This window comes from Trachemys scripta, chromosome 2 (genome assembly GCF_013100865.1).
Source record: "Trachemys scripta elegans isolate TJP31775 chromosome 2, CAS_Tse_1.0, whole genome shotgun sequence".
NCBI classification, from domain to species: domain Eukaryota; kingdom Metazoa; phylum Chordata; order Testudines; family Emydidae; genus Trachemys; species Trachemys scripta.
The window spans coordinates 100885456-100909683 of NC_048299.1; the positions used below are offsets into that span (position 1 = coordinate 100885456).

At 40.4% G+C, this 24228-nt stretch overlaps 1 protein-coding gene across 2 annotated transcripts in view; it reads right to left on the minus strand.

Annotated features, from left to right (window-relative positions):
* The window catches only part of GRB10 (growth factor receptor bound protein 10), a 202212-nt gene that overhangs the window by 14999 nt on the left and 162985 nt on the right, over nt 1–24228 (minus strand). For both annotated transcript variants that reach the window (XM_034761340.1, XM_034761339.1), the window contains exons 6-11: nt 22861–23017; nt 14699–14814; nt 11860–11934; nt 7637–7774; nt 6644–6754; nt 3889–3987 (exon numbers count right to left, since the gene is read on the minus strand). In XM_034761340.1, the coding sequence (XP_034617231.1) occupies nt 3889–3987; nt 6644–6754; nt 7637–7774; nt 11860–11934; nt 14699–14814; nt 22861–23017 (696 nt within the window). The remainder of the gene's footprint in view (nt 1–3888; nt 3988–6643; nt 6755–7636; nt 7775–11859; nt 11935–14698; nt 14815–22860; nt 23018–24228) is intronic.

Sequence of the window (24228 nt, forward strand, 5' to 3'; positions counted from 1 at the left end):
TTAAATGTTGAGATGGCAAGCCCTGGTGAAATGTAATTCCTAAAATCATTGCTATGTAAATAGTAAAATGCTTTTTGTACTATCATGGAATCCAGTGACCTTGTTACATTGATTACTGATGCAAGTATAAAATATTTATATTAATGGGGATTATTTAGCAAACTATCTGGCATTCTCAAGCAGCAATTCCCTCACCCAACTCAGGAAGACAAGAAGAATCATCCCTGCAAAAATTGTTATTAAAGAAGTCGATGATTTTTCGTAACTAACTATTTAAGCTAAAATCTAAGAATTTATTTAACTTTAAGAGCCTATTTGGAGAACTAAAAAACTTCTATGCAAAAGAACAAGAGTGTTTGGACTTTTAAAAAAAGAATTTCAGTTCCTGTTGAACTTCTCTCAGAAACACCTGGATAAAAAGGAAGTTAAAACTAACCTTTAAAGTTATCTAAGGTTTTCCTGCCACAAGAAAACAAAGACAATTAGATGTGTGTTGCATGTTCATTAAGCATACTGCGTATTCAGAAGCTAAAGGTGTAACCATAACCAAACCCTGAAGACATGGAGCCAGTGAAAGGATGACATTAGCCAACTTTGAATCTAAACAAGCCTGAGAGATGTTTTCTTAAAATGTCATGAAAATAGGAAGAAGATTATAAAAACTCTAAAGTGAGCCCCCAACACACACAGCCACAGCCACACACAGCCAAGAGATTAGATTTAAAAACTCTTGTAGTGATTTTATTGGAATATGGAAATGCTCTTTTAACTTAAGATGTTAACAGTTTCTCCTGGTAATCACCAAATAGTTAGACCAGATAGTTCTGGAGTGGAGACAGGGGTTGAGTGTTGGGTATGTCTATAACACAAAGAAAAACCCCGTAGCTGGCCCGTGTCAACTGATTTGTGCTTGCAGACTCAACCTGCGGATCTGTTTCATTGCTGTGTAGACTTCCGGGCTCGAGCTGGAGCCCAGGCTCTGGGACCCTCTGAGACTCCAGAGCCTGGGCTCTAGGTCTCTGCTGGGTGGGAGGGTCCCATAGCTCAGGCTCCAGTGCAAACCCGGAAGTCTACACAGCAATGAAACAGCCCTGGAGGACGAGTTGGTTGGCATGGGCCAGCCCCAGGTTTTTCTTTTCTGTGTAAACATTCCCATTGATAAACAGAAAAATAGTGGGAGTTAACGAATATTAAGAATCCTAAATCCAGTTAAGAATATTAAGAATATTATGTTGTCTTCAGACAGATCCATAAATGGTTTCTAAGTAACTGATTTAAATCCTTCCTTTGATTTATTAAGATTTAATAAAGATTATAATTGGGCAGAGTAAACAATGTGTTTGTTATTCCTAAAAAATCAACAGGACGCACCTGCCTTGCAACAAAATTTTTGCACATTTATAAACAGTCTTGGTTTTCTAACAATACAATGAAACTAGGCTCACAGCAACTTTGGGAATAAGACCCTGGTCTCAATTTATGAAGAGAAAAGTGGCTCCACCAAAGGAGGGCCAATTCTCAAGGGTGCAATATCTACTTTCTACGACGTGGCACCCAGAAGAGACTGTGCGTTGTGTCTTTTGTTTGTTGTGTTGTCTTTTGTTTTCTTTTCCTTTTTTATATAATAAAATAGTCAAGGTTAATAATTGTGATTATTTTGCTTGACTTTAATAATGGTGCCCCTAAAGTATGTAGAAGAACCCCTGTGACTTAGGGCTTGTCTACATTACCCGCTGGATTGACGGGAAGTGATTGATCCAGCGGGGGGTGTGGAGGGAGGGGGTGTCGATCTATCACATCTAGTCTAGACATGATAAATCGACTGTCGAGCGCTCTCCCGTCAACTCCGGTACTCCAGGGCGAGAGGCGCAGGCGGAGTCGATGGGAGAGCGTCAGTGGTCGACTTACCACAGTGAAGACACTGCGGTAAGTAGCTCTAAGTACATCAACTTCAGCTATGTTATTCATGTAGCTGAAGTTGAATAACTTAGATCGATCCCCCCTCCCAGTGTAGACCAGGCCTAAACAGTGGAAATCATATCCCTGAGTTGGCACCTAGAGAAACAATTCACGACAGCTGGACTACAATAACTTGTTTCTCAAGACTAAATATTTCTAGTAATTTGGGGGATAAAAATTACATGGCACACAACACAAATTTAAAATTACCACTTTCTACCCCACTCGTCTGGAAATTAGCCAGGACTAAAGACCAACCAGACAAACTTTTGAAACTGAGGAGTGGGTCAGGGGATAAAAATGTTGCAGAATAAGGTAAATATACTACAATGTACTTTCTGTGTACTGTGCAATACTTCCTGGTAAACATCATGTGTGAGGGACTGTTTGGCCACAGATAACTGATTACAATAGAAAGTGATAATGTTAATTTCAGAGGTTGTAGAATTATCCTGCAGTTAAGACGGTGCCACATTCCTTCCAGAGCACTGCAGCCTGTAGAGTTGATACTGAACTTCCTATTTAGCCTCAAGAATACACAACGTTGGCTGACCCCAGAATCAAGTTGCCCTTTTGTTTATGACGTGACATTGTGTATGGAGATGCTATAAATGCATTAACTAGAATCTCGGCATACATTTTCAAATGTGACAAGTTATTCTGGGTGACTCTTAACCCACCTTAAAGACCTCTGATTTTCAGAGAGTGCTGAGTACCCACCCTCTGAAATCTGGCCCTTCAAGGTGTCTCAGGAGTTGGGCACCCCATCATCACTTGTGAAAATTCTAATGAGACAACATTAAATTTGTGTTGCCTGCGTGGATCTGAATTCTTATGCATCCACCTTACAATATTCACATAAAACTGTAGCATAGAAATTGAGAGTTAGCACGGAGGGGAGGCTTTTCATGGATGAGATAGTAGAGAATTTATGTTGCCCTTGACAAAAGTGAGGCTCTGAGGTTTTGAAAGCCTCTAGGGTCTTCTCCTCCAAATGAGATTTTCAAGGTTGGAATTTATAAAGGGTACTTCTATAGATCTGTAGATTCTAACCGACCTCCTCCTCGATGGGAGCCAGACAGTCCATTGCTTCTGTGCTAGACCACAAAAGATTGTTTCCCACTGAGGTTTCTCTCCACAATTCCCCACCCCAATACAATCTATCATACAAGACTCTGAACTACACCACCACTCTGCCAGCCAAGTGAGGAAGCTAGTACTACTCTTTTTGTCAAGAGTATACTGCTAAGTCTCCTTCCATGCACCCCTTCCAATGAAAAACATATTCATTCCTTGCTCTCAGCTATACATACTCTTGACCCAGGTCGGATGTTGACTCATGTTTTATTAGAAGCCACACCAGTTAAACAAAAACACTGCAAAAAAAACCACTACAGTTTTTAAAAGAGAATTTGCCTCAGGAAAAAGAAAACAAAAATTCTGAACAAAATGGCAGGACAGGACACTAGACTTGTACTAGTTAAAATCACTGCAAGTTAATGAGTCTAAATACTTGACCTAAACTCTCGATATTCTTTTTTTTTTTTTTTGGTAGATTCTGCATTGACATGATGAGTTTAAAACCAGTGACTGTTTCAATTTTTGAGGCAAACATATACTTCATATTTTGCCATGCCAGGATTGCGTTTTACTTATACATTCAATGAATACAATCTAATGCTGTGGTTACAAGATTCTGATTAAAAGCTGTATCCAGTATTTTAATTTCCAAAATAGAAGTATCTGCTGCAGAATATAGTTGACCTTGGGATACGTAAGTGAGCAGTTCGATAAGAGTAGCTAGGGATTTCTTCATAAAAATATTGCCTTGTGTATTCAGTGCACAACGGTATTGGAAAACTGAAATCTCTCAAGAATATGAAGACAGCTGCAGACTTAGCCTAATTTAGGTTATGAGAAAGTAGGTACCTTGAGGAGTCTAAATGCAGTCATCCAACATGTTCTGCTCTGCTCATCTTCAGCACACAGCAACCTCAATTCCTTAGTTTCATTTCTCACTCTGTTGGGCTACAAAATGGAAGAGGGAATTAAGTTACGTTTAACAGGAAAGCAACAGCACTTGACATATACTGTATAGGAAAGGCAGGCACAGAGAGTAAGAAAACGGGAAGTATTTGCCAAGAAAATACTCGTTCACACTGAACTTGTGTTCAGCGGAGACGAAAATATATTTGGAGAGTAAAGTCTAGAACCAACTTCCCTGACTGGTCCCCAATAAAAGGAGAGTGATCAGTTTGTAACCTTTGCCATTTTACAACAGTCTGCCACTTGAACTTCTTGTATCCAAGGTTATCAAGACACTGTATAATTTAAGTAAACTAATCCTTAAAATAACCTTGAGAATAACGGCTTTGTCAGCCCCATTTTAAAGATGGGACTTGGAGGTAGAGAGATGAACTGACTTATCTAAGGTCAAACATGAAGTCTGCAGCAGAACTGGATGCAGGGACCAGATCTCCCAACACTCAGTCCTGTGGTTTAACCACACCACTCAGATACCACTATCTTATCGTTCAGTGTTTTTTCCTGCCTTCTTACTGTTCATGTTAAGATTAATAAAATACTTGGAAGTATTTTTTGACCACCTACACTTGAAATAAGGAAGACTGTGGGTAATTTAAAACAAAAAATGATGGGAGTTTATGTTTTTGATAGGTAAGTTTACCCAACAATTACCCATTCTAACGGCTCCTGCTGTCCCCTCTGCAGATGGCAGAAGCATTACTGCTGGAGCTACTCACACCTCTGCAGACAAGAGGCCAGAGAATGTCAGGCTTGCCTTGTGAGGAGCTACATACATTGCCTTAGATAGCCCCATATCAGAGGGGAGGAGAGCTCTACCCCTCCCCCTCAATGCCTATATAAATGGCTTTCCCTGGTTAACTCAGTATGTCTCCACTAGCCATCATTCCTTTCCTGGGGAGAGAGTCTATTTCTAGCCAAACAGTACTTGCTAGTAAAGAGACAAGTTCACAGCAATGAGGAACTCCTCTCCAATGCCTCCACCACCACAAACCCTTGCAACTCATCAATAAAAGCAGCTCCCAGACCTGTCTCCTCACTCCTCCCCTTAGATTTTCTCCTGAGGCCTGTTAGGATACGTCTCTACTACCCGCCGGATGGGCGGGTAGTGTTTGATGTATCAGGGATCGATTTATCACGTCTCTTCTAGACACGATAAATCGATCCCCGAATCGATGCCTGTACTCCACCTTGGCAGGAGGAGTAAGCGGAGTTGACAGGGGAGCTGCGGCGGTCGACTCGCCGCCGTGAGGACGGCCAGGTAAGTCGAACTAAGATACTCGGACTTCAGCTACGCAAATAGTGTAGCTGAAGTTGCGCATCTTAGTTCGAATCCCCTCTTTCCCCCCAGTGTAGCCCACGCCTTACATGGAGGCACACAGTAGGTAACCTTATTTTCAACAGTACCCAAATGACAGACAATTGGATTTGGGTGCTTTAAAAAAATGTTACCAGACAAGTTGGTGACAACAATGAGAAAGAGGGGTGCACACTGAGGTGTGTCTATACACAAAAGTTGTACTACTTTAGCTATGCTGGTTTAGTTAATATCAGTACAACCCCTAGCATGGAAGGCATTATATTGGTAAAAAGTATTCTGTCTTATTCCCCTTCCCATATAAGCATAAGCTATACCAGTAGGAGTATCTTTATCCTGATATAACTGCAACTACTCTAGTGGTTGTACAGATATAAAACTTTATTGGTTAAAAAAAAAAAAATCATCTCCCTAACTTGCATGGTGATACCACTACAAAAGCTGCAGGTAGCCAGGCATAACAGTTAAAAACCGACCCCATATACTTTACTCTTCATTTTTCAAACTGACCTTCTGCTTTAAAGTAAGTGCAAATAAGCTGCCTGTTATATTGGTGCATTTACCTCTGTTTAGAGTGTGATCCTCTGCTATGTAATTTGGGCACTTGCTCTCATAAGGATCTTTCCTTTTCACAGCGATTAAGGTATGAAAAGCAGAGGCTATATGTGAATGTCTGGAGCGAGTGTCTGAACATATAACCCCAAGGCCATCGAACAGGCTCACTACCTGACAGCAGTTAGATGATTTTGTACTCAAACCTGCCAGTCCAAAAGACATACCGGGTTTTCAAAGCACAGAAGCACGGATACTTAAAATTCAATTTCTGTGTGGGTGTATGTCCGTGACCCTCAGATTATATATTTAAAGCTTGAGGGGCCCTCTCATGTAACTAACATCAGAGCTTCTGAACCCCAGAGTAATACCCAAACATGCAATTCTAGGTTTTCCGTTGTGGAATCTCGTGAGGGCTTGTCTGCTCAATTATTTGAAAACGCCATTGACTTTTACATTTAAATAATCTTAAAGACATCATTTAGACAAAATCACTATATTAGTAAATGCACAACCTCGAACAACTATCACTGCTACTCGATTTGCTGCTGTGCAAAGCTTTATCCCTTACAGTCAGATTGTGCTGCCCTCCTACCCTCACCTTCCCAATGCCTAGTATCAGACTCCAAAAGTCTTTCTGAAGTCAATAGGATTACTTAGTGAGTAAGCTTCTACACATGGTGAGTAAGGGTATCACAAATTTGCTAAAAAAAAAAAAAAAAGCTAATGATTTCAGTTCCACCTTGGGAACAAGTTAATGAGAGGAATTACCTTTACACAAAATCCATAGTCTGCAGGAGCATTATACAATTTCTTGCCTGCTATCAATGAGAAGATATTGCTGTCTTCTAGGTCAGCTAACAACTGCAAGTGTCTTGGCTCCTGTGGAAATATTGTCATTTTAAATTGTAGGATTAAACCTGAAACTTTTCAGTGTCAGCCATACCTTCTCTGAAGAATAACATCCATCAGAGGGCAGTGTATGCACATTTAAACTGCCTCTCTCTAAGCACTTGAAGTTTTATTTAACATATAATAAAATGAACTGTTTGACCTTTTCAGATTGGCTATACGTTTATAAATGTAAAGCTAAAATTGTTCTCAGGATGCATACTGACAAACTGATCTGTATTTCTGAGATATCTGCTTGCAAGGGAAATACCATGAGACCAAAAAAACAACCCCAAAACAAAACAAAAAATACCAACTTCCCCCCAAAACTATACAATAGCAGAAGAAGGGTGAGGGTTTATGCTGAAAGTTGACAAACAGTTACATTCTGGTATGATGAAATGATGCGTAAAGCTGGTTTTGCCTTCTACAGAGCTATATTGGTTCTGATTAATGTTAATTTGTTTTTCAAATTTAATAATTCAGCCTTTAGTTTCCATCTAAAATAAACCCATAAGAAGTTCACTTATGAAGCAAGTGTTTTCTCCCAAATCCCTAAACTCTCATTTAATGCAACTTCGGTAGCCACTTATATATTTTTATATATTAAAAGCACATGTATATCTGAGTATATTATTATTATTATTATAATAAATAAATTCAAAGATGGATATTTCAAGATGAAGGGATGTAGCAACCCAGGTCTTGTTTGCTACTTGCCCATAATTTATTTATTGTTTTGCATCATCTCTTTTCTTAAAGAAAACTCTGGGGAAACTTTTATATTAAAAAAATCTACTGTAAGTAGAAATTCATTTTACATACCAACAATTTTAGTAACTCAATTCTTAAAAAAAAAAAAAAAAAAATTACCTTTGAAGTTCCTTTTGTGGAGCAATAAAGTCCTGATCTTCTCAAACACACATATAACTTTTTCCATGATTTCCTACCCAATTCTTTCACATGCAAGAAACCTTGAATTTCAGGGCAGCTACTAGAGTTTAAAAAGTTCTGTGGGAGATGAAAATTAAAAATATTAAGTTATATGATTATGTACCATAAACATGGACAGAGCTAGCACCACACCTGTAGCAAGGAGCAGTCAGTCACAGTCACTGGCTTAGACTTGAATGTTCCCTGGTGAGAACTGCTATCTTCTTTCAAAGCAAAGTAGGTCAACATGCACTAGGCAACTTTTGGTGTCCAGCAGCTGGGTCCACATGGACAGTTAGTGGTGGCAGGCTACAGCATTGTAGATTTACACCCCAGCTTGCCATGCACTAACTTAGTCTAGACACACCCTTAGTTACACTTAGCACATTGGCATATTCCTGTTTACCAGGCAACAAGCACTGAGGTCTTCCTTGCTCCAGTTGTGGTGCTAGCCAATACAGAATGTAACTATTCTTCCATACCTCTATTCCTCTTGCACTGATGAGTACAAACTGATATTTCAACCCAACATTTATACAACATAGTCACAGGCAACTTATTAATTCTAAGAAATTTGCTAGCCCCTAGAAATGTGCCAACAAGTGTAGCTTGGAAACAACTGACTGGAATGCAAAACTTCATCCAGCAAATTTAGATAATGAACGGCCAATTTATGGATTATCCACCTCAAATTAATATCCTGTGTACCCCCTTCTGCCACCCCCTACCCCCCGGGGATAGGCATAGGGAGCAGAACATTTCACACTCAGTAACTCAAACTATATCTTTACAACTACAAAGGCCCCTAGAAGTCAGGACCAAGAAATATTTTAAGAAATTAGGTTGGTATGCTATTTCTAACTTATATAGAGATGCTAGAAGGTGAACTAATGGGAACAGTTTAATATGCATTCAGGCAAATGAATCACAGAACTGTAGGGCTGGAAGATATAGGTCATTTAGCTGAGGCAGTATTGTTATCAGATATTTTAATCTAAAGCATGCTGCAAGTACATGTATTTGCTGCAATGCCTAGGGTTACCATACGTCCGGCTTTTCCCGGAAATGTCCGGCTTTTTGGCAATCAAACCCCTGTCCGGGGGGAATTGCCAAAAAGCCGAACATGTCCGGGAAAAATACCGGCCGGGCACTTCCTCTCCCACGGCTGCTCTGCTCCTCCCCTGACTCAGACTTCGGCTCTGTTTAAGAGCCAAGCTGCCCGAGCCAGCGCTACCGGCTTCGGGCAGCCCCCTTGCCTCCGGACCCCAGCCACCGGCCAGGCACTTCTCCTCCCCGGCTCCAGCTGCTCTGCTCCGGTGGCTGGGGTCCGGAGGCATGGGGGCTGCCGAAGCCGGAGCGCTCCGGCAGCTCGGCTCTTAAACAGAGCCGAAGAGTCAGGGGAGGAGCAGAGCAGCTGGAGCCCGGGAGGGAAAGTGCCCGGCCGGGGGCGCAGGGTCCGGAGGCATAGCGCTCGGGCTTTGGGCAGCCCCTACCGGCTTCATGATTTGCCGGGCAGCCTCCAGACCCTGCGCCCCCGGCTGGGCACTTCCCCTCCCGGGCTCCAGCTGCTCTGATCCTCCCCTGACTCTTCGGCTCTGTTTAAGAGCCAACCTGCCCGAGCCAGTGCTACTGGCTTCGGACAGCCCCCGTGCCTCCGGACCCTGAGCCGCCGGCTGGGCACTTCCCTTCCCGGGCTCCAGCTGCTCTGCTCCGGCGGCGCAGGGTCCGGAGGCATGGGGGTTGCCCAAAGCTGGAGCGCTCGGGCAGCTTGGCTCTTAAACAGAGCCGAAGAGTCAGGGGAGGAGCAGAGTAGCTGGAGTCCAGGAGGGAAAGTGCCTGGCCGGGGGCGCAGGGTCCGGAGGCAAGGGGGCTGCCCGAAGCCCAAGCGCTACTGGCTTCACGGGTTTGCTGGGCAGCCTCCAGACCCTGCGCCCCTGGCTGGGTGCTTCTGCTCCCGGGCTCCAGCTGTGCTGGGGAAGCGCCGGCCGGAGGCGCAGGGTCTGGGGGCTGCCCGGCAAACCGTGAAGCCGGTAGCGCTCGGGCAGCCCTTTCCGCGTGGCTGGGAGGGAGGAGGGGGAGTTAGGGCGGGGACTTTGGGGAATGGGCGGGGAATGGGCAGAGTTAGGGCGGGGAAGAGGCGGAGTTGGGGCGGGGCCAGGGCCCCGTGGAGTGTCCTCTTTTTAAATTTTTTAAATATGGTAACCCTAGCAATGCCATGATTTTGGTAAGAATTTTTCTAAACAAATTTGAATTTTGTTGAGGTAGTTTTTCCATTTAAAACCACTGATTACCAGCAGGGAAGGAGACAAGGGCTACAGAGCTCAGGACCTCTGTCCTCAAATACTCAATCTTCCACCAGAGCCTGAAGTGCTTCTCCTGGCAGCTATTGCTATGTTCTCTTCTCACCTCGTGCAAGACAAAATAAATTAAGAGTGACGGGGTGTAAATCAGGAGTAAACCCAGTGAAGTTGGTGGGAGCTGCTAAGCATTCAGCACTTTTGAAAGACAGGCCACTTATGTAGGTGCCTAACTTTAGGTAACTCGCTTTTGAAAATCCTAGTCACTTTAGAAATACATTTGTATGTCAGAGTGCTGATTAGACATGAAAATCTGTCTAATCCAGAGCCAGTAAGCTATTGGGTGAAGCCAGTCAGTTAGGACTTATGTTTTATGCCCTTTGAATATTCCATAGAAGACTTGATGTTCTTTACATTTGTGTTGCCCTGGTTTTTATTCACTTGGTAAAAATAAGCATGTAAGCCCTGTTACGAGGTAAAGAATCTTAGAGGTCAATGTCTGCTTCTCTTAGGATGCCAAGCACGTGCTCTGTTCATATTGCCACAACATACTCCTTTATAAGAACTCTGAGCTGCTTTGAACTGAATAAGGTATAATATATGTATGCAGCATTGTTTCAAACTGTATACATATATATAATTTTTACAAAACTTTAGGCAAGCATCTATCATATTTCTTTTCTCTTGTCTCCTTTAGTGCCATTCAGGATGTATTAAACCATTGGTTTTAATCTTATTTTGCATTTATAAGTTTTTAGTTATTTTTATACGAAAGGTTGATTCTCATTGATTGGTATAACCACTGACATATGTTTATGTGAAAGCAAATAAACTTACCACTAAATTTGGTACTTCTTGCTAACCATGAGAATACACTTTTTTTACACACATTTATTAAAGCAGTTACATATCTTAACATACATTTATTCAGATTCTTAATTTTTACATTTTTTATTATGTTAGCAAATGGTGAGCAACTCGTTTCTTATTTACTAGATGACGGTACTTTTTATTCAGGATTTGTATCAGGCTGCATTTGGATAAAAACTAGCATTTAATTAAACCTGTACAAAACCAGCCTTTGAAAAGTGTGTTAGTTAAATAAAACTACCATATATGTGCTGGATACATAAGAAGGAAAAAGGAAGTTTATGATAAACAAATTCCACATTTAAAACTGATTTATTAAACAAGGGAAATATTAACATAGTTAGTGAACAGACGGATTGTTTCCGGCCACCATGGGTCAGATTTCTAAAGGTATTCAGGCACATAAAGATGCAGATAGGTACCTAGTGGGATTTTGCAAAGTGCCTCAGAAGATGAGATGCTTAACTTCCACCGGTGTTAAGCGTCTCACACTAGATATCCATGTACATACATAGGGTCTTGGATAGGATTGTACTCAGGCAGGTATCCTGTCCCGCCACCCTTGCTGCAGCAGTTACACTGCTATTTTTAGCTCACTAGCTCAATCAAAGCTAACACGTGCATATCTACCTGATCTGGAACAGTATACATTTAGCTGCTGTGCAGCTGTAACCTGGGTGGTCAGCAAACTGACATTTATCACACACACACAGAAAGCTCTAACAGCTTAGCCATCATAGGCACTACTAACAGCAGCCCATGGTAATGCCAGTTGGCAATTTAGTGGGCATATGCAAACTAAGTACTAACTATTAATTTTTACAATTATTTAAAATCTAAATTAGACTGGCTAAAATCTGCAAAAAAAAAAATCAACATTATGAACATACACTAAATTAAAATCTCCTCTTTTCCTATTCACGTTTCCAGTCCTCTTTAATCTTCCTCCCTCGCCCTTTATAAAGGCTACTTTAGCACAAGACTGTCTTAGAATACCTGCAAAAGTTGTGATTGTGGGATGCTGCCGTTTGATTGCTGGCACCAAGCAACCATCTGCTCTGGAAAGAAATTCTACAGGGGAAAAAAAACAAAACAAAACACAGTTTGGAGTCAGACTGCATTTACATACTTCTGGTTAATTAGTATTAGCTAATGGACTAGATCAGATGAATCTTTTCCAGTCTCCACCTTCTATGATGATTATTCTTACTTGAATTAAAGACCTCCTTACGCTGTAAGTGATGCTAAAGCTTTCAAGCCCAATTCACTTCCTTTTTTCCCCTCAACAAAACACCCCAAACTACATTGATATGGCTTTTTTTCTTTAAATAAAGTTTGCAATATTTCATAAGTACATTTCTCCATCTGTGAAATTAAGGATAAATTTATCTTCTATAAAGAACATTCTTCTCCTTCCCCTACAACAGAAAACTCAATCTAAGACAGCTTTCAAGGTAGGGACAGGAGTTCGGAATTACAGTCTCTGGTTTCTAGCAACGGAGGGAAAGAATGGTACCGTGGTTAGGACACTAGCTGAGGACCTGGGAGATCTAGATTAGAGTCCCTGGTCTGACAGAGACTTTCTGTGTGGCCCTGGACAAGTCACTTAGCCTCTCTGTGCCTTAGTCCCCCATTGGTAAAATATGGATAACAGTACCTTCCTCACAGGGTGTTGTGAGGAAAACTACATTAAAGAATGTGAGATGCTCAGAGATACTACATCCATTTCTGTAGTAAGTACTTTAAAATAGCTGTTTTCTCCCTCTAACCAAAGCACCGTTTTATGTTGTATTGGGTTGTTCAGTTCCACCAGAATGGATCATATTAATTACCCAAACTTTAATGATGAGAAAACATTGATGTGTAACTGTCAGCGTCCCCCACCCCCCTCATTTGCTTAGCAACTCCGCTGAAATCTTGACACCTTTCAATCTATCAAGACAAATCTGCTTTCAAATACTGTGTTCAGGGCAATGTCAATGTATTTCTCATAATGAACAGTTAGCTAAAAAGTATTCCAGGAAAATGAATACAAATTTTTCTGAACATGCATACATACACAAGATCTGCACACTTGGTACAGAATTCTCTGCTGCACAGACTAGATACTAACAAGCTCTAAGTAAACATCCATTACTCTTACATAACCATCACTGTAGTGTAGTCATTTATTTTAGAACCAAGTATCTTGTGTGACACTAACATGGTGTTTCTAAATCCTCCGAGTGTTCTACAGATGCTCAATACTATGATCTCATTATTTACCATGAGTTATGACATCGAAGTCAAAAAACTTAATATTTAAAGGATTACCTTATTTCAGACTTCCTCTTCCTAGCTGTCTTTCTGTACCACATTTTAAAATGTCTATTACATAAATACCTTGGTGTACTGCACGACATGCTTACAGTATACATTAATTATATTAAGTTACTCTTTGAGCTATTAATCATTGTTAGAATGCTGAATGCATGGGTATCTATAAAACCAAATTAAAAGGTTGCCAACAAGCTAAACGGCAATAAAATCTACTGCACTTAGGAACACTGTTCATTCTACTTCAGCTAATAAAAGTCTTATTCTTCAAGGCACTAACAGATTGAGGGTGAAAGAGGAATCAACCTCCTGTCACATCATATAATTAGCCAGATGAATTATGAAGATTAAATTTACCATCTTCCTTTAAGTACTAGCCAACACCAGATGCTTATACCTGACTGAAGGGATCAGTGACCTGATCTGGTATAGAAAAAGAAGGAAGCATTGTTTGATGGTGAGATCATGGGACTGGAAGCCAAATATTATGGGTTCTATTCTTACCTTTGCTACCAATTTAGGTAAATCACTAAAACAAATGTGCTAGTTCACCAACTTTTCACCTGAGATAATGCTTCATAACATATGGGTGTGGCAAGGCTTAAGGTTAAAGCACTTTGAGGTTATCAGATGAAACATACTATAGAAATGCAAAGGTTATAAATCATGTACATTCCATCCAGATATTTCAAGATATCATGGCTGGGGCAGTTTGCCAAACATACACCAGCAGCTGGATCTGCAAATATCTATGTGTGCACACAACTAAGGTTCGCACCCACTGGGCCATGTCGTTACAAGTTTGAAAATCTGCTTCCAAATAAGCTTAGAAAGATTGCTATACTGTTAAAATCACAATAGCTTTTAGGTTCTTATAATACTGCATTAGTTTCAATGATATAATCCAAAACCAACTGAAGTTTCATAGGCAGAAGGGAGGGGAGGAAAAGGAGAGGTAGAGTTACTTCGATCAGTACAGGAAAAAGAAGAAACCCACTAGAAAACAGTAGTAGGTTCACCTATTATGAATCCCTATTCAACATACATACTGATAAACAGGGAAAATAATCAGGTATGACAAGCACCTTAGAGGTTACCCACAGGTTTCTTCATTACTGGCAGAAACTAAGAGGTCTGGATATTCACATTATTTGGTCAACTTGCTTCATATCAATTAATAACTTTCAGGATAATGAACAAATTGAACTGTTGTTGCTTAGAGAAACCAAGCTGGGCTTTGCCTTTGTATGGTCATTCTTAGACACAGCAACAGCCACCCCGAGACAATCAGATTGTGCAGTCTGATAACCATCAAGATTCTCATTTTTGGGCATAAGATAAGTTAAGCATCTCTGGGCAACTGTGTTACTTGTTTTCAACGAAGACCTTGCCATGCTCATTAACCACATATATAATATATTGTGGGGTCCCCATTGTGCTAAGCACTATACAAAGATACAGTATGCAACAGCTTCTGCCCCCAGACAGTTTTACAGTCATTCTGGACAATGAGACTCACCATTGGATTTTTAAAAAATTCATATTTTGCATAATTCTTCCTGAACAAAAATTTACTTTCACTTCCCATAGTGGACTCGACTTGGACTACGAGCTCATGGTCTTCCAAGCACCTCTCTGTGGAGGGAAAATACAATGTTAATGTCTAATCAGGTAGAAAAAAGAAAAAATGTTCCAAATAGTACAAATAAAACTGCTCCGAATTCATTTGTAACACAGAAATCCTGTATTAAGTTATCAAAAGCCTCTGTGGGGAAAAGAGCTTTTATAGGCCTCAAATTATGCTGAAACTGGACTTAGAGGACCAAAACTGTAGATAAAGCAATTTTGCTTTAAAAATGGTTTAGATTTAACATGGTAGGGTTTCATACAAATAAGGACTTTTCGGAAGGAAGAGGTCATAGGATGGTTTGTATACCCCAATGACTGCAAGAAACTTGAGTAATACAAATTACATTTTTCTTTTGGTACTTGGTCTATTGTAAAGGAGTGAAGGGGTGGGGACAGCTTTAAGAAACAAGTATGATGGGACCACCATTAAGCCTTGCAATGTAACTGAGGTGGGTGAAAAAACATCCTATTCAGCCACACTTTTCAAAATCTAGTATGATCCTGAGGTGAACTTCAGGCCAGATTTATAAGATACTGTGTTTATTATAGAAGAAATCAAAGGATCTCTCTTAAAGGAGTGCCAACAGACAGCAATAGAGGTTTTGTACTTATCACAGGAAAATTTTCTGCGACTAAAATTGGTCATTTGTACGAATGAACATCCCACCACTATTGCTTCTTATAATTCAGTCAAAAAGTACAATACATATGAAAGAATGAACAAGCTAGTTTAATGGGAACTATTCTATTGAAACAAGTAGCTCAAAGTTTTAAAAAAACAACTTTTAGAGGACAATTGGTGCAAGTCTACTCTGGGACAATGATGTCAGTGTCCTGGCAGGCCTACTGAAGGTTTCTAGGAAAACGTCTCGGTATTTTTCAGAGACGAGGTGGATGAGGTAATCTCTGTTACTGGACCAACTTCTGTTCTATGCAGCACTGCGGTAGCCGTGTTGGTCCCAGGATATTAGAGACCAGCTGGGTGAGGTAATATCTTTTATTGGATCAACTTCTGTTGGGGGAGAGAGAGACAAGTTTTCAAGCTTACACATAGCTCTTCTTTAGTTCAGGGAAATGTACTCAGAGTGTCACAGCTAAATACAAGGCGGAACAGATTGGTTGCATTAAGCCATAATTCACCCCACCCCCTCTCCACAACTGGAGAGGTGTTAACAGACCACTTCACCTTGAATGTTCCCTTGAAATATGTGTTACCTACTTATGCTAAACAATCTGTTCCAATTTATATTTAGTTGTGACACTCTGAGTATGTTTCACAGACCTAAAGAAGAGGTATGTGTAAGTTTGAAAGTTTGTCTCTCTCACCAAAAGGAGATGGTCCAGTAGAAGATATTACCTCACCTACCTTGTATCTCTAATATCCTGGGACCAAACACAGCTACAACATCACTGCATACAACGTTTTCTCTATTTTTCAGATGGTTCATTATCAAGGTTTCTAGTATATAACTAGGAATGGGCAAACCAATTCAAATAAAAACACAACTGACCTGAAACTCTGCTTAAAATTCAAGCCTCTTGTGGTTCACAGCCTTCCTCACTTCACTTTCATGCATCTTTGCACTTTCAGGTTTCAGACAGGACCAGAATTATCAAGATAGCATGGGGAAAAGCTTCTCTTGTGATATTTTCAAGCCCAGTGAAAAGCAAAAAGTGATTGAAATCTCAAAAGCAAGCATATTCTTGCATGCCTTTCAGTTTAATTTAGTGGGTTCAAGTTAAGATTTACCTTTCATTAGTAATGATCCACTGGAGGGCCAACTGTCTTTTCCCCACCTGCATTCATCTCAACTGTGACATTTCATTGTGGACTTTAGAGGTTTCCAAGCCTTTGAGGCCACCAGATTGGATTACTGCACTTCACTCTTCGTGGGGCTACTCCTGAAGATCATTTGGAAGATATAGCAAGAGCAGAAAGCAGCCTCCTTTTTAGTGTGCTAGCCACAGAGAGCATTTTACATCTAGGGTCAGATCTTCAGATAGTATAACTGGTCACTGAAGTCAATGAGGCTGTGACACCTTATACCAGCTTAGGACCTGCCCCCTATATCTCTAAATTCTCCACTAGGTTCCGAATATAATTTGACATATTGATTTTAATTTATAAATCACTACGTTGTTTTGGGTCCTGGCTACCTCAGACCATCTCTTTCTTCAACAGGGTAACAGGTCAGTGGGGTGTTTTTCCCCTGAATAGTCTTTTGATTTAAAGATGATAGACTTGATAGTAGGTTGTACCCTGTAAAGGGCCATTGGTTCAGGCACTGCCTTTCCTGGTTGATCTTACAGAGCTTAAAGTCTTTCATCTTTCATGATACCGTGTAAAGCTCACATTGATTTTAAGGTAGTCAGAGTATATGTCTTGCTTATCCTGAGGAAGCGTAATTTATGCCAGCATTTGTCAATGTGGCTTATACTTTGCCTTTTAGTTTGTCTAAATACACTCTATGAATGTCTGACGGAAGTATTGTGTAGAGATGAATAAAAAGTCCTAAACTTGTCTCCTTACCAATTTAGTTTCCATCTACCTCTGAAATTTTGTGGTGGCATTTCTGCTGAAATAACATATGTGACACCCTGACACTCCCTTATTCACCACTGTCACATAATTAGGATATGTTTTGCACAAAACATATCTTGTGAGGTATCATTCTAAGTCTTGATCTGCTAGACATTAATGTTGGATTGTATGAACTATTGTCATATGGGAAGTTATAGACAAACTTCATATATGTGTTACTGCAACATGTTGTGAGGTTGAAAACACCCAAAAGCAGCCTTTCCGGTACAATAGTAAAAAAGGCCAAGCAATGTTAATGGCTTATTGAGGAAATGCACACAAGCACAAGGATTACCCCAGGAACTAGGTACAATAGAAACCTCTCAGAGATAGCACTACACAATGGGAACTGTTTGACCCAGGTCAGAGCAAAAGAGCTTTCCAGCAACTGGGAAGAAGATATAAAAGGGGGAAATGACATCATGATGGTACCTCACTCTCCCCACAACACCACACCGGGAAACACCTGAGGAAAAAAGGCTGAACTGGGGGAAGTGATGATCCCAGGCTAAAGGGATTTCTAGCCAGTGTATGAAACCTGGGAAACCCAAGCTGCAAAGCAAAGGCAGTTTGTGCCTTAAGAATCCGCCAGCCTGTTTATCACTCAGGGTGAGAATTTGCTAATTCATATCCTAGCTAGTGTGTTAAAGCTCAGTTTGCGTTTTTGTTTATCTATCAGGGAGGGAGCCCAGGCTGGTGGGTAAAAGGGCACAGTGGTACCCCCAGTTCCAGGTGGCACCCCAGGGGAACCAGTCATAACACAATTTGAATTTTCATGTTGATGATACAAGCCAACCAGAATTTGAACATTTTAGCAGATGTAGATGTTGAGGGGAAGCACACCCACAGCTATCAGTGTGCTACATCTTTACACAAGCTGCAACATAGGACATTCCTTCTTTTATTGACTAATGGGATGAGGCTTTCTACAAAGCTACTTGGCTATGGATGTACCAACACAACAACTTTAGAGATGCACTGAATTTTGGCTCCAAAATTAGAATCACAGATATGTGTTAAGTGTTATTAAATGGTAAATCACAACAATTATGTAAAGTTATTTGTTTTATCTGGTTGTTTTATGCTTATCCTCAAGAAGTTAAACATGCTACTCTTGTGCACTCCTAGCTTTAACTCAATCACAAACAAGGATTTAATTCCACATTGCCATTATACATGGACATATTACAATTGTCACAGGCGCTGACTTTCCAAAGTGCCGGGGGGTGCTCGAACCTCCGGCTCTTCCCCAGGCCCCACCCCCACTCCACTCCTTCCCCCAAGGCCCCACCCCCGCCTCATCTCTTCCCGTCCAGTTCTGTCCCCTCCCCCGAGCCTGCCAAATCCTCCCTCCTCCCCTCACCCTCCTGCACATTGCGATACTCCTGTTCGTGGTGGACAGGAGGCGCTGGGAGGGATGGGGAGATGCTGATCTGTGGGACCCACCGGCGGGCGGGAGGCACTGGGAGGGGAGCTGATAGGGGGCTGCCGTGGGTGCGCCATCTGTGCACTATGACAATCGTGCACATCCACAACAACAGATTTTTCATGATGTAGTAAAGCATGCCCAAGTACCAGACAACAATAATCCAGAAAGAGCTTACATAACACTCTGAAGGACTCTAACCATAATGCTTAAGGAAGGCTGATTAGATAAAGTTACTAAAAATGGCACCCGCTAACCAATCTGATCTATTCCTTGTGTTTATTCAAAGTCCTCTCTGGGGTCACTTCATAATGACAACCATTTTTTTAAACTGCTTTTTATTACTGTTTAAACCTGCACAATTAATGCATGTGAGTTCAGTATAGGATCCATCTCATTTCCCCATCGGTGTAATACCCAGAAAGTTCTGATTACAGAACTATGATTAAGGGCAATTATGCAGCAGCCAGAAGAACCAACAGCTTGAGTTTCATTTTTTTCAGTTACTGAGGTGGCTCTTAGGAAAAGTCATATTTTTACTTATAAAATTAAGCAAATTTTATATGGAAGTAAATGAGATGATGTAAACATGGAACCACAGAATGACACTACTTTCCAATTCATATTTCCAACACCAGCTCTACACTTTACAGCTCTATCACTGTTCCAGGTATGTAAAATTTTGCTTTCGCTTACCAATGTTAAATAAACCTGTCCAGTTAGAAAATGAGGTTTACAGGCAGACATTTTTACATGATCAAAGAACATATTTTCATGAACACTTCATCTCATTACTGTCTTTATCGGACATTAACAAGAAACTGAAATAACTCAATTCTCTCCCCTTTAAAAAAAATAGTAGGTAATAGTGAAGCAGAAGGAGAGGAAGATGGCAACCTTCATGCGGTCCTCCCTGTTAAGGGCTTCGGCACAATCAAAGCCAGCAACGTGGTGACTGAATGTTGACTGATGGCCTCACGGTCTAAAAGACAACTCAAGTGGCAATCTCAAGAAAAATGGCCCTCTTTGGGTCAAACATAGAAATGTAGGATCACACCTTTGTGTATGTCAAATCAACGTAGAAGGCCTCACTTCTGCAAAATACCATTACTTGACCAAGCTACTATGCGAACAGAAAGACTAGTAAAGCAGCACACAAGGAAGACACTCATTTGCAAGAACAACTAGATTTCCAGAGTTACAAATAAAATGTTTGGATTAACTGATGTTTTAGAGATTAATGTCAGATTTTAAGTAAAGTGCAATGTGACCTTAGATGCCAGGAATCTAAACGGGTCTAGAGGCTATATCAAAAACATTGGTTCTATACACAGTTTTGGATACACAAATTAATTTGCACGCTCAAGTAGCTGTTTGCACCAATTTGCATGTGGAAATGTTATCTGGATATACAAATGAGTGTGTATGCAAAGTAAGCAGTCTGGTTAAGGTCCCTTTGGTAGCAGGGACCTAAAATATCACCGCACTAACCAGTGAACTCTACATTCCAAGAAGTTAAATCATGCCACCATTGTGTGATCCTGAACTGAACTGATTCTGCAAACAGAGCTCCTATGCAGCAGAGTAGGTTAGGAGGAAAAAATAAACTATTAGGAGGCCATCGTGTTCTTGGATGACTTCAGAACCACCTTCTAAACTAAAGCATTACTTCTGCTGATATCTGAGCAACAGCTAGTTTTGTCAGAAACATCTTCTAGAAACGCATCCACAGAGCCATGAGAATCACTTACGTTTTCTTTCCCCTCACCCCAAAACAGCTGGAATGATTATTTCACATCTCAAGTGTACCTAGATGTATTACAAAAAACCGCATATGTAGAGGGAAGGTTTTAGAGCATGGGACACCTCATTGTAGACTGAGCTGTAGGGTGGTAAGAGAAGACTATAAGACCATTGCCACAATCTGGCAATATCTGAAAAATGCACATAAAAGCCTCTCAGAGCAGCCACCCAAGGGCCAGCAAAATTTGGTTGCATGACAAATGTTCTAACTAAGCTTAACCAAAATTGTGCTGGTGATTTTGGGGGATGGGTGGTATTTGAATTCTCTGGAGGATGGTCTTTAGTGCAATATATATTTTGAATATATAAGCCTCCACTCTATGGAACTGAGAATTCAGGTGAAGTTTCTTTCATGTGGCAAATTACATTCCTTTTTTATCTTGGATGCTCTTTCTATTTTGTATAAAATCTTGTAATTTTTTTCACTCTCAAATCATGAAGTGTATTTTTAAGACCTGTAACATGGATATACTGGATTGCTAACCCTGGAACACTCTTTTAGCAGTTATTTTCCCCCATGGAAAGTTTCCTTATAACTCAAGTTGCAGTTTGTACATTGCATTTAATTGAATCAATCCAGGATTTGCTTCATGCTTTACTATAAAATGGAGCTCCGCTATATGCAGATTCTACTGTATATAAATGCAGACTGATAAGTATCTTGCTCTTTTCCCATCATTGTTAATTACCAAGTTATTTGTATGTAAACAGAAGCTTTTGATTTCCTAATCAGTCTCCTGCCTGATTCATTCAGAGATGTCACACACCAGAGTTTGACAGCACAATTAGTCACCATGGAAGCTATTGTGATGTCACAAACACTGAATTGTGGCATCACTGAATGAATCTGGCAGGAGAAGGATGTTGATTACAAAGCAGAAGGCTTCTGTTTACACAATACCTTGGTAATCAGCAGTGATGGGAAAGGAAATATGGAAAGAGTGCCTGGTAGTTTAATGAGCATTGCTAAAATTTTAATAATTTTCTTCCCACATGTGGATATGGTGCTTTAGACTGAAGAAATGTAGATTCTGTAACTTATACTGTCAATTTTGTTTTATGCTATGAACAAAGCTGGAAGCTGTCATTTTACATGAACCAGGTTTCCATGTTTATGGAATAGTTAGTTCTATTTTTACATTGAAAAATAGAATCTAACTGGAAGAATTTGTTAATTGGGTTAAACTGTAAGACATTTTGGAGAGTTAACTTGCAGAACAGTAAACTTCTGTGTTTAATAGCATTCATTTAGAGTATCACCGTTCCAGCAAATCACTTATTTCTTTATTTGTAAAGGCTGAATAAATTTTAGATTTTAAAAACACTTTTATAAACCACTGATCATGTTCACAATTTCAGTGCTTATGACTACAGTTAATGGTTTGCTTATTTCTGCTTGATCATAATCTCCATTGACTTTTCTTTTTTTTAAAGGCAGCAATTCACCTCAAAGTATATTGGTTAACATTTCAAATGCCATATTCTGTATCATATACAATTCTGTATTGTTTCAGCAAACTATTCACATACTGCATATTCAAAAGTTGTACATCATGGTGCTTCTACTAAATCCGTTCCACAAAATAAGAGCAGAAGCCAGATTAAGTAGCATGAGAGTCTTTCAGGTACTGTAATTAAACCAATTCCTAATGTTATTTAATTCCCTGCAGTTCTTCCTCTTGCTGCCTTCTTGCCAACTGTAACCATGGCACCTTAATTTCAAATCAGTTGGAGTAGCTGCTGCCTAGAGAGCGCAGATGCCAGTGCTGGTCCAAGAATTGCCAATCCCCTGTGAGTGGCAGTACCAATACTTTCCCCTCCCTGAAGTCAAGTGTATTCAGCCCCCTTTCCTTCCCCACAATGTGTCTAGCTTTCATAACCATACTGTAGGTATGCAAGGTTGAGTCTGTTCATTCAGGTCTCCCAGCTGGTGATGAGCTGAGCTGATTCACAGGGCCAGTACTCTTTAGGGATCAAGCTTAATTTGCCTAAGCTGTTTATTTGCTATAGCTTCAAAACACAGCAAAGTAAGAATAGTGTGAAGACTAGAAAAATAATAGATAGGAGAGTTAAAAATGGTTCAAATGCTTAACACGCATTAGTATAAAGCACGCAAGTGATTCCAGATCACTTAGAGATTAAAAACCTTTGTCCATAATGAAGCAATTGTAAAGACATCCATATTGTTATATTACACATTGTATGTTCATAGTTAACATTGCCATGCTTGACGGTTCCCTACCTAATCCTAGATGAGGGTGATGCTCCACTAGGGTCCAGCTGTTATCATCCACACAATGACTTTTGTAAACGAGCAGCTGGCAGAGGTCCCTGGCTGTCATGTCTGCTAGAATTTCGATCACTTTGCTTGTCCCATCTTCACTAAAGACTTTTACATCCTGCAACATAAAGGATACACTTACAGATCAACGGCCTTATGTTCTGAAAATATGCAAACCAGTCACTGTATATAGCTTCCCTCCTTGTTATAACTCCAGGAATCTTAGCAGACAGCACAAATGATACACATGATTTACTTTATATTACTTTCTCCTCATCCCCTTTACCTCCCGCTCCCACCCTGGTCCTAAACGAAGATTGGGCAGCATTAATATGAACATGTATCAAGAAGGGGAGAGAGAGCAGAGATTCCTTACGCAGCAGTAGACAACAAGCATAAATGAAATAATACCAATGTACTGGAACGTTTGGTAAAAAACGAATAGAAAAAAAAACTAGTTTGGGGTCTACTGAATTTGAACATTTACATCAAATTACATTGAATTCTAAAAATTAAAAATGGCTCCCTTGCTCAGGACTAACTTTTGATTGTTTCGCCTTTCTAACTTCCACTTGCAGTTTATCCACATATGAATTACCTAGCATTGTCCACACATTTCTCTGTTCCCCCTGAATTCTCTTTCATCTTAGATTTAAGGAGTTTGAAATCAAATGTGCACACACTGTACATTCGAAACATTAATGGAGCTAAAGAGAACGTGTCAGAAACCTCCCCCCAACCCCTGATTTATACAGATGCTTTCCCGTTAGCATTGTTCTGCTCAAACAATACACTTACTGCAAAATTGTTTCCCCATGTAATCAAATTTAGAGTACCAAGATTTATTTTAATCCCAAATTAAAACATTCTGCATCCTAGCAAGAGAGGACATTGATCTAGCAGAAACCTTGTGGGTAATTTGATATGGAAAATCTTACCTCAACAGCACGTAAAAGGCAGCAGTCAGAAGAACAAGATGGCATTTTAAATATAGATTGCCTCTTGAAAGAGTTTGTTCTCTGCCTCTTCCAACCCTTTGCAGACTAAGCTGCACACTCGGGGTGTTCTGTAGTGTCAGTGGATTACTGTACTGTACCTGTCACGTAGCCCCTGTTCTGGGTACTGTTTCTGGGGAAGCAGACAACTCTTCCAGAGCTCCACTCAAAGGGTTACATACAATCTTTTAGGTAGTGAATCAAACCACACTGTGTAGACCAATCCTAGCCCTCCCTGTGACTGATGTAATCATTTCCCACACACTATCAGACTTCCAAATTATTCCCCCCCAGTAAGAAAAAAATTACAAAGGAAATCTTTTTATGAACACCC